Genomic DNA, 14,887 nt, shown 5'->3' on the forward strand with positions numbered 1-14,887 from the left:
GCCCGCGGCTCACGGGGACCTGGGGACTAGCGCCACCTCCCGGTCGCCAGCGCGAGAGCAGCGTCCCAGACCCCACTCAGTCCCCAGCCTGCTCGGCGCCGGAAACCGCGCGATCCTGAGCCTCGCGCCCGGTCGTCCCCGGTGAGACACGGATGCGCCCGGGGATGGAAGGGGTGAGGGCCATTTCTGCGGCCAAGGGTCCCTCTAGCTTTGTCCTGCCGCCTGTATGCTGGCTGCTCCCTGCTGGAGTCCTGGCAGCCCGGGCACTGCCTGGCACCCGCCCTTAACACGGTGGCTCCCTCTACCACGTCCCCTTCTCGGTCCCGAAGACACTGGTGTAAAATGGGCGAGGAGCTCTCGGTCTCGTAGGTTAACTCCTCACCTAATTTTGTCGAATTATGATAAATTACAAATGAACTCAACTTCTCTCGGGCACATCACCTAACCGGACTGAGCTTGCTAGTTCTAAAAGGTCCACCTGGCTCTAAAGAAAGATAAATTGAGGCCATAATGTTTTGTTTTGTTTTTAAAGAAAGATAAATTGGGGCCATAATGTTAAGTGAAATAAATCAGACACACGACCTTAACTATCTCATGATTTCTCTTATATGAGAAACCCCAAGGATAAATCAAGAGCAAAAAGAAAAAAAGGATAATAGGGTACAAGGAGATATTTTTGCAAATGGGAAGGGACAGAAAATGAATTAAAATGTGGGCCGGGGATTTAGCTCAGTGGCACCATGCCTGCCTCGAAAGTGCAAGGTCCTGAGTTCCATACCCAGAAGCAAAAAGAGAAAAAAAGGAAGATGTGTTATGTACACATACCAAATCCCGCCCCCCCCCAATGTGGTCATTATGTACCACAAACGTGTACTAATTTAAAAAAAAAGATCTGCAAAGAAAAGAGACATTTATACCCTGCAAAATAGTCACCATCTCAGGACCTCAGAAGCTAGCCCGCCTGTGGTCCCCTGGCCTGGTGGGAGGCCCTGGGTCTTGCTGCCCCTTCCATGGCCAGCCCTGTGCCGCTTCCGAACCAGCACTCTGGGACCTGACCTCACCGGAAGCAGCCTCCTCCAAGGGTCCAGAGGAGAGGAAGAGCCAAACCTAGACCTGACTTGAAATGGGCACCCTGCAGCACTTAACGGATGGAAACTGCTCACACTAGGGCAAGCACCTAACACACAGTAGGCTCTTTAAAATGGGCTTATCCAGCTGTCCAGAGCTCAACAGTTTTGTTTTGTTTTGTTTTTGGTGCCGGGGATCGAACTCGGGTCCTTGCGCTTGCGCAGCAGGTGGCAAAACCACTGAGCTAAATCCCCGGCCCAAGAGCTTAACAGTATTGATGCCTGTTTGTTTTTTTTTTTTGGTACCAGGGATCGAACTTGGGACCTTGCACTTTCTTTTTTTTTTTTGTACCAGGGATCGAACTCAGGTCCTTGTGCTTGCGCAGCAGGCAGCGAAACCACTGAGCTAAATCCCCGGCCCGGACCTTGCACTTTCAAGGCAGGCACTGGAACCACTGAGCGCTATCCCCAGCCCGAGCTTAACATTATTGTCATTTGGGCTGGGAATTTCGCTCAGTGGTTCCGCCTGCTTCACAAGCACAAGGACCCAAGTTTGATACCCAGCATTCAAAAAAAGAAGTAAAAAAATTCCAAAAAACATTATCGTCATTTAGAAGTAATAAGACCTCAGCTTTTGACTGCAGCTCACCCAAAGACCCGAATTAAACTAGCAAGCCTCCCCCTTCTGAGTTCCCTAATCAGAGGCACTTTTTGTGCTTGCCTGTCATCCCAGCACTTGGGAGGCTGAGGCAGGAGGATCACTGCAAGTTCTAGGCCAGTTTGGGCTACGTAGTGGTAGTGAGCTCAAGGCCAGCCTGAGCCACATAAGTGATACTGTTTTTTAAAAAAGAAAGAATTCTGCCTGCCGTGCAAGCGCAAGGACCTAAGTTTGATCCCTGGTACCAGAAAGAAAGAGAGAGAGAGAGAGAGAGAGAGAGAGAGAGAGAGAGAGAGAGAGAGAGAGAGAGAGAGAGAGAGAGAGAGAGAGACAGAGAGGGGAAGGAAGGAAGGAAGAAAGAAAGGAAAGAAAGAAAGGGGAAGGGGAAGGGGAAGGGGAAGGAAAAAATTAAAAAGGGCAAAAGGGCTGGGGGATGTAGCTCAGAGTGAAAGCCCTGGGTTCAACCCCCAGTACTCAAAGGGAAAAAAAAGGAACTTGCCTTGATTAATGAATGCTGCTTCTTAGATTCCAATAACCACCCCCAGGAAGGCTCGGTTCTCAGCACTGGGCCTGTTTATGCAGCCCCAAGCCCAGGCTGCTGAATTAGCCGGTTTTGCATGCTTGCAGCTCAGCCTTCTGTGAATGGAAAGAAGCTAATGCAGTGGGCTGGGCATACAGAGAAACCAAGCCCAGGCTGCCTTCTGTCTCCAGCTACCTGGGTGTTACACTGTGCAAAAGCTGCCTGGAAGGAACCAGAGACTGCCTAGCAGGCTACATAAGAACCTATTGCTCCCAGGGTTGGGGATTTAGCTCAGTGGTTCCGCCACCTGCCTCGCAAGCACAAGGTCCTGAGTTCGATCCCTGGTACCAAAAAAATAAAAAAAGAAACTATTACTCTCTTTCTAGCTACACTTCTTCCTCCTCAGTATTGAACTGTCCTGCTACAGGTCTCTGGGCACAATCTGAGCACAGTGTCACAAGCTAATCAGATTGGCCCACACCTTCCACTTGAAAGTCCATTGTTCTTACTCTAATCACAAAATTATAGTGCTTTCCCTCAGAGCTGCTACAAAGTACCTTGGCAGCCCTCATGCCCACAGCCATGTATTCTAACAGGAGTTGTCTCTGCTAGGGCGTGTCAAGACTCTTGAAAATGAAGTTATTCACTCTTCCTTCCAAGGACTCATCAGTAGGGCGAGGTGGTACATGCCTGTATTTGCAGCACTGAGGCTGAGGCAGGAGGATCCCAAGTTACAGCCCACCCTGGAGCAACTTAGTGAGATCCCAAGATTTAACAAAGGCTGGGGATGGAGCTCAGTTCAAAGGCCCTGGTTCATTCCCCAGTACTGGAGGCAGGGAAAGCAAAACAACCTCTCAGCTGAAGATGGGATGGGGCCCAGGGATAGAATGCTTCTCTAGCATGTGAGGCCCTGGGTATCATTTGCAGCACTGAGAAAAAACACTTGTTTTCAGGAAACACTAGCCTAGAAGGCTTACCCTTTGTAACGAACTATGTTTTTGTGACATTAAGGGAGTCCCAGTAATTTTTTAAAAGGCAGAACCACCAGGCTTGTTTCTGGAAGCATGTGAGACTGAAATTAGCTAATTACAAAAAAGTAGTGATAAAGATTACTAAATGAAGCCACAAGCCCAACTGTTAGGAGTCCTCTAGTATCTAAGAGACCCCAAAAGTCCATACAAGAGTCAACAATGGGACCAGGAAGGTAGCTCATCACCTCGGCGCCTGCCTGGCAAATGCAAGGTTTTAGCAATGGTCCAGGTGGATCTGGTGTACAGGAGTCTGTCAGGCAAACATGGTGCTCAGCGACTCTGGACCATTTAAACTCTACATTGTAAAACCCAGAGTTGGGTAGATACTAAGAACCTGTTCCAGAGGTCAGGGAACAGAAGTCTTTGAGACAAGGTCTTGCTATATAGGGTAGGCTAGTGTTGAACTATGTAGTTCAAGCTGGCCTTGAACTCAAGGCAATCCTCCTGCCTCAGCCTTAGATTACAGGTGTGTGCCACCATGCCTCATTTAATTATCTTTTTGAAATCACAGGAGAAATAAGTAATATTAACTGTGGGGATGGCCTATAACAATATATTTTTTTGGTACCGGGGATAGAACTTTGGACCTTTCAAGGCAGGTGGCAGCACCACTGAGCTAAATCCTGGCCCTTTTTTAGTTGTTTTTTTTTTTGGTACCGGGGACCGAACTTGGTTCCTTGTGCTTGCGCAGCAGGTGGCGAAACCACTGAGCTAAATCCCCAGCCCTCTCCTAGTTTTCAAACTAAACCAAAGGATACTTTGTCCTCTATCCTAATTCACAGTTAAGTGGCCCTCTCATGAGCTGAGTATGGTGTGGCTTTGGGAAAGCACTGAGCAGTTTAGCAGAAAGGAAATAAACTCAACAGCAGGCAGCTCCTTGCTTTTCTGTGCAAAGCAGCCTGCCATGTGCTGCTCATCTGTCCCATACACTCCCCAGGGCCAGGCCATGAAGCCCTCGAACTGGGCACTCTAGGAGTGGCTCAGGAACTCATATTGCCATTTCAGTTTCTCACAGCTCAGCCCACTTTCCTTTATGCCTAATTTATGATCCACCCCCAAATTATAGCTGTCTGCATGCAATGCTGTGGCTGGAGCTTGTAGCCCCAGGTACTTGGGAGGTGAGGCAGGAATACTGCTTGAGCCCAACAGTTCCAGGCCAGCCTTGGCAACATAAGACCCCACCTCAAAACAAAGGAATGCAGCATGTTACTGAGATCTATAACCTTAAAGTACTAGAGTCTCAGACACCTAAAACCAGTTATGTGGGAAGCTGTAACTTTGTGGAATAAGATATTAGTGACTAGCAACTAGTCAATTTCCTGAAAAAAAAAAATGTCACGTTTTCCAGGCTGGCCTTGAAGTTACACCAATACTCTTGCCTCAGCCTCCTGAGTGGTAGGGTTACAGGACTGCACTACCAGAAATTCTGAACGGTGACACATCAACTTGGGAAGCTGAGTCTGGAGGCACAAATGTGCCTAGAAGTTTCAGACCATGTCTCCAAAAGTAAAAAACCTACTCATTATGTGCCAAGCAGTTCAACCCCTTTATGTAGATGAACCCTAGAATCTGTAGTTACTGCCGAATTGATCACCCCCTTCCCATCACTCAGATCAAATCCAAAAGCAAGTAACATTTCTCTACAAAGCAAGGAGAATGACCCCAGTCCAAAAAGAATCTTTACGTTCCTTTATTGGAGCAAGATTCCCGACCAGTATACAGTGATGTATTACACACTATCCATCTAGACAGGTTAGGGTTACACTTTGCCTACTGATGGGATAGTTCCATTTATAAAGTTTTATACATCAAAAAGCTTTGAATTTGACTAGGCTGTCCATTAATTCACCTCTGAAAAAGTGGCATTTAATTTCAGCTCTATTTTACAGCAGTAAAAAGCTTATGCATTAAGAAGCCTGTTACTCTGCACAGCGGCTTTGAGCAGAGTCCGCATCCCACCCAGATTCACACAGTGGCGTCTCAGTTTTCTCCTAGATCCCTGGAGACCCTAACCCTCAAGCACCCCCTTTCCCTGGCTGCAGTCACCAGTGCACCAGGTCTACATGAGGGTGGCAGAGGATGTGCCTATCACATCCAGGTACAGAGGCCCATTTTAAGAGCTGCCAATTGGAGGTAAGAAGGTTACAACTGGAACTCAGCTCACTCAGATCCTGGTACCTCAAGTGACGTATTTTCAGAAACACTGGCAAACTGTATGTACCCGTCCACAGCTACGGAGACTTTAAGACACTGATTCAAATCCCTTTACCCCATCCGTATAGCCCTGAGGTCGTCCTGGAAAGTGCGATATCAAAAAATATGGAGTTAGGTGACAAAGGTGGCGTTGTTACAAGTCGTTTGGAAGGCCCTCCATTCTGAGAGAAAACATCAAACCCTTCGCGTACACATGTAGTTTTATTGTAACAAAGCAACTTGTACACTTTGAACGTTTAAAACTGCGCATCACCTTTTCCTTTCCAGTGAAAACAAAAAAGAATTTAAAAATAAACCAACAAAATTACAATAGAGAATGTCAATTCCAAATAAGACCCTACAGGTTCTGCTGATTCTCCCATCGAGTGGCAGGGCTCAAGTCATCATTAGGAGAGGATTTTATTTTAAAAGTGTCATCTTAAACTGCAAGGATGTCTGTTAACATCACAATTAAACATGCCAAAGGAGAAGCCATGTTGTCAAATGCCCGCTTAACCCACCCAAACATCTCAAACCCACCCTTTGCTGACCTTCTATACCCCATTTTTTTAAGTTTTTTTTTCTTTTATTAAACAAGAGAAAGTAGACAGGTACGTGTTGGTAAATGCTAACTGTCCATATTCACATAGAGACACAGTGTAATCTCTGAGCCCAATATACAGAGAAAGGAGGAAAAGAGCTAGACTTCTATGCACTACTACACAGGGGCCGAGCGCCCTCCAGCTTCCCGCAGAGCGAAGGGAGCAGAAGGGTTTTCTTTTTTCCCACAGAGCACGGTGGTGTTGATTCCATACAGTTTGTGTGAGACAGGAGGGGATCAAAATGAATTTAGGACAGAAGGTTGTAGAGACCCTTTTCCCATTGTGTTCTGCTTAAGGTATCTCCCCACAAAGTAAGTTGAGAAAAGACTTCAAGAACAGGGCGACTGAGCACAAGAGGGGGAAAAAAGACTGCAACTTGCTCCCAGGGACTGGAGAAAATTAAAAAAAAAAAAAAAAAAAAAAAAAAAAAAAAAAAAAAAGGGGGGCGGGGAAAAGAAGGTTGGAATCCATCAGTGTTCAATTAGTCATCTTCTCCTTCATCCTCCTGCAAGAGAAAGTGGGCAGTTAGTCTTCAGGGTTCATTCTCAGGCCATCCTCTTGCCTGGACCCCAAACCATCACGAGGACGACTTTCTCTGGGTGTACCCGATCTCCTGAACCTGTATATTAATCTGCATTGTGATGTTGTTTCAGATAAACTAACTTCTCAGCACTAACCAAATCTTTGGGCACATTTTGAACCAAATAACCAACTTACCAATTCGACTATTTGCTTTTTTGAATCAGGGTCTTGTGTAGCCCAGGCAGGCCTTGAACTCATGGCAATACTCCTGCCTCAACCTCCCAGAGTGCTGGGATTACAGGCGGGCACCATCATGCCAGACCCCTGGCTCAACTTGACTATTAAGAATTCTATGCCTTGGGCCGGAGATTTAGCTCAGTGGTTTCGCTTCCTGCTGCTCAAGTGCAAGGACCCAAGTTCAATCCCCAGTACCAAAAGAAAAAAAAAAGGAATTCTACGCCTGGCCTGCCACAAAAGCAGAAGGACCTGAGGTTGATCCCCAGTAACCCCGCCCCCAAAAAGAGAATTCTATAGTTTAGGTTGGGGAGGTAGCTCAGTGGTAGAGCACTTGCCTAGAATGTTCAAGGCCCAATGCCCACCGCCTACCATCACAAAAGAAAACAAAACAAAAACATGCATAGCTTTTTAATTTGGGAGAAATTTCTAAACTTGACCAGCTGTAGCACTATTACTTTCATTAAGTACTGGCTAAGGAAAGACAGACAGGCTCTTGTGGTCCTAAAAACTAACAGAATTGGCCAGGGATTTAGCTGTGGTTCCACCATCTGCCTTGAAAGCGCAAGGTTCTGAGTTCAATCCCCAGTACAAAAAACAAAAAACAAAACTAGCAGAACTACTTAAAACATTAACATGAATGAGCTTATCGGACACTTCCCTGATTCAAAACCCGCAAAACAGCGTGTCCTCCCCCACAGTCAGTACAGACCACACCTACTACCCATCACACCCCATAATAACATGGTGTCATCTTTTTGGAGATTATCTTCTGGGCTTAGCCTACTTCTCTTTACCTCTCCTTCTTCCCCTTCATCATCATCTTCATCTTCTTCACCTTCATCCTCATCCCCTTCTTCATCAATGTCTTCCAACCCTTCTTCTTCTTCATCATCATCATCATCTTCTTCTCCTTCCCCTTCCTCGTCATCCATATCAGGAACCTTAAAACAGGAGCTACCTTGAGAACGCACATTTACACAAGTGACACAACCACCGTCTTGAGTGAACCAACACTCCCAACTCACCAAGTAGTACTGCAAGGGATTTGGCCAAATATCATCTTTGATGACCTCTCCTAACTCATCTGCACCTGCATCAGAATGGTCGGTAAACCAGGTAAAGAAGCTCTCGGGTTCTTCATGCTGCCTCTTCCTACTGGCTTTATTCTGTGTTTGACTTGAACGTTTCGTCAAATCCTAAGTGAAAAATATAAAGAAATTTTTGATATAAGCTCTTCACAATACCTAAACTCCCTACGATATAAAAAATTATAATCCTCGCAAAGCATTAACAAAAAAGGGCAATATTTACACTACTGTTGTCTAACTAAAAGCAGTCATAAAATGCACAGTGAGCAAAGAAAGTCTAAAGATTATTTTCCAAGAAGGAAAACTAAATTTGGCTTTTTCATAAAAATTTAAGCTACATTAAAAATTATTTCACATTAACAACTATAAGCATTAACACAGTATATAACTCAAAATGCATCTTGCCACATTTATCTCTAATTACTGTTCTAAACTGTATTTTGCTCCAACACACTGGGATTTTAAAGTTTTTACTATGTTTAACAATCAACAAAATCCAAGTACAGGTTAAGTGGCTCTACCAAGCCACAACACATAAAATGTTCCATTTGTCCAAGAATTACTAAAAGCATACCTTTCCAGATTTCCATTTGATTTCAGTGGACTTTGAAGATGGATCACCACTCTCATTCAGATGAAATTCTTTGGAGAGAACTTTATTTTCGAAGTAAGGATTTTCATCAAAATACTACAATAATTACAAGATTAGGTTATCAGTATAAACAGCTTATATAAAACTCAAATTGATTTCCAGTGTCCAGCATGATTATGAATACTTACAAAATCTATTCTGTAACCTGATTTTATATCTTCAAATTCTGTCACTTCGACTCTGGTCAAATAATGCAATGCCTCTTCGTCTTCCTCCCCAAGCAGTGCAGACACTAGATCAGCAAATTACAGATCAGCTTAAGTTTAAACAGGCGAACATCAACAATTTAAGTGAGTCCTTTTCAACTTTTAGTGATTGATTACCTTTAATTTAAAAAACCCATTATTAAGAAAAGCCAAAATTATCAGAACCACAACCACGACTGTTTTTCATCAGAGAATTACACTGAGTTCTATGCTAAGTAGAGAAAAAGCATTCCAGTGTTCTCCCCTTGATGAAGGTTTCAACCCATTCACACAACCCAACATATGCTGGATTAAGACCCTAGGCTAGGCTCCTCCACCCTATCTACAGCTTTTAACAATGTTCTGACCACAACGTACCTTGTGGATGGTTAACAAATGTTGTTACCCAAAAATTGGGGATTTTGGCGATCAATTCTGACCTCTTCTGAAAAAATGGTTGGCGGAGTTTGTTATATTTCTGTTCTACTTTCAATATCTCCTCACTGGCTTGTTCATTAAGTCTGAAGCAAATGAAGACATGTCAGCAATGATGGTTATTTGACAAACAGAAATTGCTCCATTACAGAATGGACATTCATTCTCCATAGAGTTAAGATTCAAAATCCTTATTTTTAATAACCAAATCGCCTAGGGCCAGGGATTTAGCTCAGTGGTGCAGCCAGGCGCAAGGTCCCCAGTTCAATCCCCTTACCAAAACAAAACAAAACAAAACATAAATAACCAAATCACCTTGTTTGTAGCTAAAGACACAAAACTAAGATATCAATTTTCTTTTTATCAAAGAACACTTAAAATACCTGTTAATTCTTAAAAACTCCCAAAATGAACATTTTGGTAACACTGTATATTTATTTACTTTATCTACTGGATTTCCAAGCAAACTTACAATTGTTTCCCTCCAGCAAGAGTTCTAAGTAAAACCGTTAAGCAACAATGTTACAAGCAAGTTAGTTCCACAGAGATGCAGTAATGTTAAATCATGAGAAATCCTACACAACTATTCAGAGATTTGTAGCCTTTAAAATCAAACACAGCTGGGGATTTAGCTCAGTGGTTTCGCCGCCTGCTTCTCTAGCGCAAGAACCAAGTTCAATCCCCCGTACCAAAAAAAACCCAAACAAACAAATAAAACGAAACACAATCACTGCAGTCAATGTGCTTTTAAAAATCAAATCCTGACTGTATATTTCACAGAAAAATTACACTGAATATATCTAGTACTTCCAACTAAAATATAATCATCTCCCCTTAGCCAACAAATAGATTCCCATATTTCAAAGATATGAGGCGACTAGAGGCATTTTAGAAAACGACCAAGTAAATGAGGAAAAATTTTACCTGTCTATTTCATTTTGTACTTCATCAATATGTTCAATTGCTTCTTGTTGTTCTTTTTCTGCAAAAAAGGGAGCATAAAACTCAATACTAGTGACTAGCTTTCTTGCCATTAAGACAGGAGGAGAGGGGAACATAAAGCTGATTTTAAGAAGGGCACACTACAAGGCGTGCTCTCCACGTGCTCATGCACTTAGATGACAAATTACTTTTACATTAAAAGACTATTCACAAAGTATACCTGCTAGGCTATTCCAAAAATGATTCGCTGTAGTACTTCTACAAAAAAAACAGTTCCAACACAAAGAATACGAGATTTTAGGAAAGATCAGGCCTAGACTTACTCAGAAATTCCTGGTGCATACTACTTATCACATTATACGCTGGCAATGGAATGCCGGCTAACTAGAATTTGGAAACTAAGCCACAACAATACACCCACCCTATCACTTATCTCAGTGGTACACTTCTTACAGAAAGTTGAAGATTCTGGTCATTGATCAGCACAATGAAAATATTAAGGCACGCGGACAAAGCTAAGTGCTCAGAACTACCCCACCCTCGCAAACCTTGCACTCGGGGGTACTAGAACAGAAGCCCCGAGATTCGAATCCGACCTTCCCCACTGCTCCAACCCAACCCCGCGGAAGGATCGCTTAGGCGGGTCCGCACGATTTTGGAGCACTCTTACTCGGGAATAACTATGAGCTCGGAAAACTACGACGTGCAGAAAGTAGAGGAAGAGAAGCAGGTGTGCTCCTGCTCCGGACCCTTTTGTCCAGTAAGAACAGCGAAGAGCCCTACAATGCTAAGGGGGCGTGCAGGGCCCGATCGCGCGGGTCATTTCCGGTGGCTATCCCGGCATCCGCGATGCGGCCAGCAGGCCTTTCCCGCCGAGGCAGGGGTTGCAGGGGCGTCCCGGGGATCTCGCCTCACCGGGCCCGCCCCGGGGCGGCCGCCCACGTGGGACGCGCGCCAGGCGCCCGAGCATCCCGAGCCCCCCCAGGCCCGCCGCGTGCGCCCCCGCCCCGGCCCGGCCCGGCCAGAGCGCGAGCCCCGCGGCCCGGCTGCAGCAGGGGGCGCCGGGCGGGGAGGGCGGCGCGGGAGGCCCAGCGCGAGGCCGCGTCTGGCCGCACCATGTGGCGGCGGCGGCGGCTGATGGGAGCGAGGCATCATGGCGGAGCACAATAAAGAGAGGCTTCTCGGGAGGGAGGGAGGAGGGAGGAGAGCGCGGGAGGGGAAGAAGGGGGGGGTCTCCTCCGCCCGCGCCGAGCAGGCCGCAGCGCCCCCGCAGCCGCGGCGCCACCCGGCCCCGGCCCCAGCCCCGCCGACACAAAAAGGGCGCCGATCTCGCGGTCCCCGCCCGCCGGCCCTGCGCGCCCCCCGCGCCCCGCCGCCGGCTGCGGCCCGGGCGGGCGAAGATGGCGGCGCGGCCGGCCCCCGCCTCGCCCGCCGCTCACCTGAGGTCTCGTCGGCCCCGTCGTGGTTGGAGTTGAGCTCTTTTTTACTGACTTTGGCCGCCGGCGCCGACATGGTGCTGCTCCGCGGTCAGGGGAGCGGGGAGGGGGAGAGAAGGGAAGGCGAAGGGGGCGGGCGGGCAGGCGGCTTCCCTCACGCCACACGCGCGGGCGCCCGCTCGGTCCGGCCGCCTCCTCCCGGCGCGGCTCGCTCGCCCTCCCCCTCGCGCTCTCGCTCGCTCTGCCCTCGCGGCCTGACGACCAGGGAGGGGCGAGGGGGCGGCGTGCCGGGCCCCGGCCGGGGCTCCTGCTAGCGGAGGGGAGGCGGCGGCGGCGGCGGCGGCGGGCGAGCGGTTCAGCTCCCTCACTTGCGCTCCGCGCTCCGGCTCGCTGCTCGCTCTCCCCAAGCCGCCTCCTCCTCCACCTCCTCCTCCCGGCGAGGGGCGAGCCACAAGGCGCAGGCGCGCCCGGCCAGCGCGTACGCCCCGCCCCCGGTCGGAGAGGCTCGCGCCGCCTCGCCATTGGCTGGGGGGGCCGGGACGAAGGGGCGGAGCCGCGGCGAGGAGACACAGGGCCTGGCGAAGAGGCGGGAGGAAGGAACGCCGCGACGCACGGGCCGGCCCCCCGCGCCGCGCTCCCCTCCCCCCTCCCCTTCTCCAGTCCGACCCGGGACATTGGCGCGCGGCGGCCGAGGGGCGGGGCCTCGCACGGCAGCGCACGGCCACTCCTTTCCTCAGTCCGCACGTCACGTGGTGGCGGAGCGGCTTCCCTTCTCCGCGGGGCGGCGCGGGGAGCGCGAGAGGGGCGCCTGTAGCCCCCGAAAGTGCAGGCCTCAGTTGCCCGCCCTCGCATCCGGGTGCCTCCCTCTTCGCGGGATAAAGAAGGCAGCACTGCCATCCTATTCCGGACTGGGAACCCGCCGTAGGCGCTCAGACTGAGGCTGCTCTACAAAGCCCGAAGCCGAGCGCCCCTGGCGGGGCCATCGCTGGGTTCTAGACCAAGCCCTGCTCAGGAGGAGGCTGGGGACCCTTGAGCAAGTCACCTTTCCCCCCGGACCCGCCTCGGTTGGGCAATTACAGGCGCTGTCGTGCTCCAACAAGTCCACGGCGAAGTGGATGGAAGTCCCCTGCAGGCAGGCGGGCGGGCACCACGCCCACCCGCAGAGGGACTCCAGCGCCCCGGAGTCGCACAGGCGCTCTCACGGAAGCACGTGGCGTTAGGTTCGGTGCCCGGGGAATCCGAGATTACGAGGAGTGCTTTAGAGGCCAACCCCTGAGCCTCGGAGTAGGGCCAGGGCATCTGCTTAGATAATGCTTTCCAGGAAATGGAGATGCGCCAGGCCCTACTTTGTCCTGCAGGGCCCCAGGCTCGGACCAGAAGAAGCCTCCATCTCCCCCGGGGGTTCGCAACCAGAACTTGGGGCTGGGTTATCTGCCTCCCTGTGCTCAAGTTTTACTATGGGCACTTAAAGCTAAAGCAGCGCTCTTAATGTTCAAGACAGACCACGGTCGGTGATCGATACATGTTAAGCAAATGGCTCACAGTTCATGGTTAGAGAATACAAAGGTCTTACAGCTCTCCAAACCCAGAAATTCATCTAATCCTGCCCAGTAAACCTGATTCTCAGTTGCATGCAGCCCAGTTTTTATCTCTGCCAACTGGACAGGCTCTTTTAAAGACTTAGCGCCATCGGTAAATGTTTGACAATCCGCTCTGGGGGGAAAGGGAAAATAAACAAGCCCGACTTGTAGCGTTTGTGACTTTCATTGATGTAAACGCCTTCACCGGGCTAGTGCTGTGACGTCACCCAACCGAGTGGCAAATTCCACAACCAGCTCTGGGCGCAGCCTCTGCTCTGCCACACGACTGATCACACACCGGGCCGCAGGCTATGAGAACCACATGCAGTTCCTTGCTTGGGGGGGGGGGGGACCGGGGATCAAACTCAGGACCTTGGGCTTTCGAGGCAGGCGGCGGCAGCGACACCATTGAGCTAAATCCCTGGTCCTTGCAAATCACTTAATCCTTGCAAAATAGCAGATGAGTTTTAATGTTTCTCATCTCACGTCATCCCTAGCCTCAAACTGAACTTTTCTACAAGTGGCAGAACCAAGATTCTAAAGAAGGTTGGCAGATAAAGCGGTTGCCCTAATGGAGTGGTATGCAATTTATTTTTGAGACGGGGGTCTTGCTGGGTAGAGTTCAGGCTGGCCTTGAGCTCATTATGTAGCCCAGGGTGACCTCGAACTATCAGTAATCCTGCTGCCTCAGCCTCCCAAGCGCCACCATACTCAACTTCAATTTTTATATGTATTTATTTACTTTGCAGTTCTAAGGATTGAACCAAGGTCCTCCTGCATGCTAGGCAAGCTCTCTTCCACCGAGCCAAACTGTTAGCCCTTCTGTTTTTTGTGTGTTTTTTTTTTAAAAAAACCCACAGTAAGGCATACATTTAGCGAGGCATGGTAGTACACGTCTGTAACCCAGGCAGCACTCAGGAGCCTGAGGCAGGAGGATGGCTACGAATTCAAGGCCAGCCTAGGCTACATAGCGAGACCTTGTCTCAAAAAAACAGAACAAAGGGCCGGGGATTTAGCTCAGTGGTTCTGCTGCCTGCCTCGCAAGCACAAGGACCCGAGTGCAATCCCCGGTACCAAAAAAAAAAAAAAACCGAACAAAAATACATAGGTGACATACATTTGACATGTGAGTTGGTACAGGCCTGCACATAGAACAATACCCTAAGGGAGATGTGACTCTAATTTTCTACTTTTTTAAAAAAATGCAAGTAGGGCCGGGGATTTAGCTCAGTGGTTCTGGTGCCTGCCTTGAAAGTCCAAGGTCCCAAGTTCGATCCCGGTACAAAAAAAAAAAAATGCAAGTAACAGCCCAATGGGCCACTACTAGGCTGAGACTTAGTGTGGAAATCACTGCTGCTCTATGCATTCACAAAGCCCGCTTCACAGGGTGGTACCAGAAGCCTGGGCCGCTTGCTTCCCGAGCATCCACAGGGAGCCAGGGCCCTGATATCCCCCACCCTCCTAGAGGCTCCAGAACCCCCAGCTCCCCTTCCTGACCCTCCCCACACAGCACTTCCTTCTCAGCAAAGCACTGCAGAGAAAGAGAAAGCGAAAGGGCAGGCATTTCAGTAAACAAGGGAGGGGCTCTGTGTCCTCTGAGCAATGTGGCTCTGCCCCAGTCCAGCAGGAGCAGCTCCCCATTCTCTCCTCGGCTTCTACTCACTCCCTCTCCCACTTCCTGTCTTCCTTGAAGTGGAGAAAACCCCACAGCCAGCAAGCCCGGCTGAGGTGCAGGCTAG

General features: G+C 48.9%; 1 protein-coding gene across 1 annotated transcript; it reads right to left on the reverse strand.

Moving 5' to 3' along the window:
* Positions 1-5,672: 5,672 nt before the first annotated feature.
* On the reverse strand, positions 5,673-12,011 carry Set (SET nuclear proto-oncogene). Its single transcript, XM_087183073.1, has 8 exons — positions 11,572-12,011; positions 10,115-10,172; positions 9,134-9,276; positions 8,699-8,802; positions 8,493-8,606; positions 7,856-8,026; positions 7,625-7,771; positions 5,673-6,576 (listed from the first exon to the last, which is right to left on the reverse strand). Exons 1-8 carry the CDS (start codon positions 11,642-11,644, stop codon positions 6,553-6,555), a joined length of 834 nt encoding a protein of 277 aa, XP_087039199.1. The 5' UTR covers positions 11,645-12,011; the 3' UTR covers positions 5,673-6,552.
* Positions 12,012-14,887: the final 2,876 nt, after the last annotated feature.

This window comes from Heterocephalus glaber, unplaced genomic scaffold (assembly GCF_053883595.1).
Source record: "Heterocephalus glaber isolate CG9 unplaced genomic scaffold, H.glaber_assembly_v1.0 deba00001479, whole genome shotgun sequence".
Taxonomy (NCBI): Eukaryota; Metazoa; Chordata; class Mammalia; order Rodentia; family Bathyergidae; genus Heterocephalus; species Heterocephalus glaber.

Excerpts from the sequence above, each read along its gene's own strand:
- Set (XM_087183073.1), bottom strand. The coding sequence starts at position 11,644 with ATGTCGGCGCCGGCGGCCAAAGTCAGTAAAAAAGAGCTCAACTCCAAC. Across the intron at positions 9,277-10,114 it reads GTACAAAATGAAATAGACAG|ACTTAATGAACAAGCCAGTG; the intron begins GTAAAATTTTTC and ends CATTTGCTTCAG. Across the intron at positions 7,772-7,855 it reads ATCCCTTGCAGTACTACTTG|GTTCCTGATATGGATGACGA; the intron begins GTGAGTTGGGAG and ends TCCTGTTTTAAG.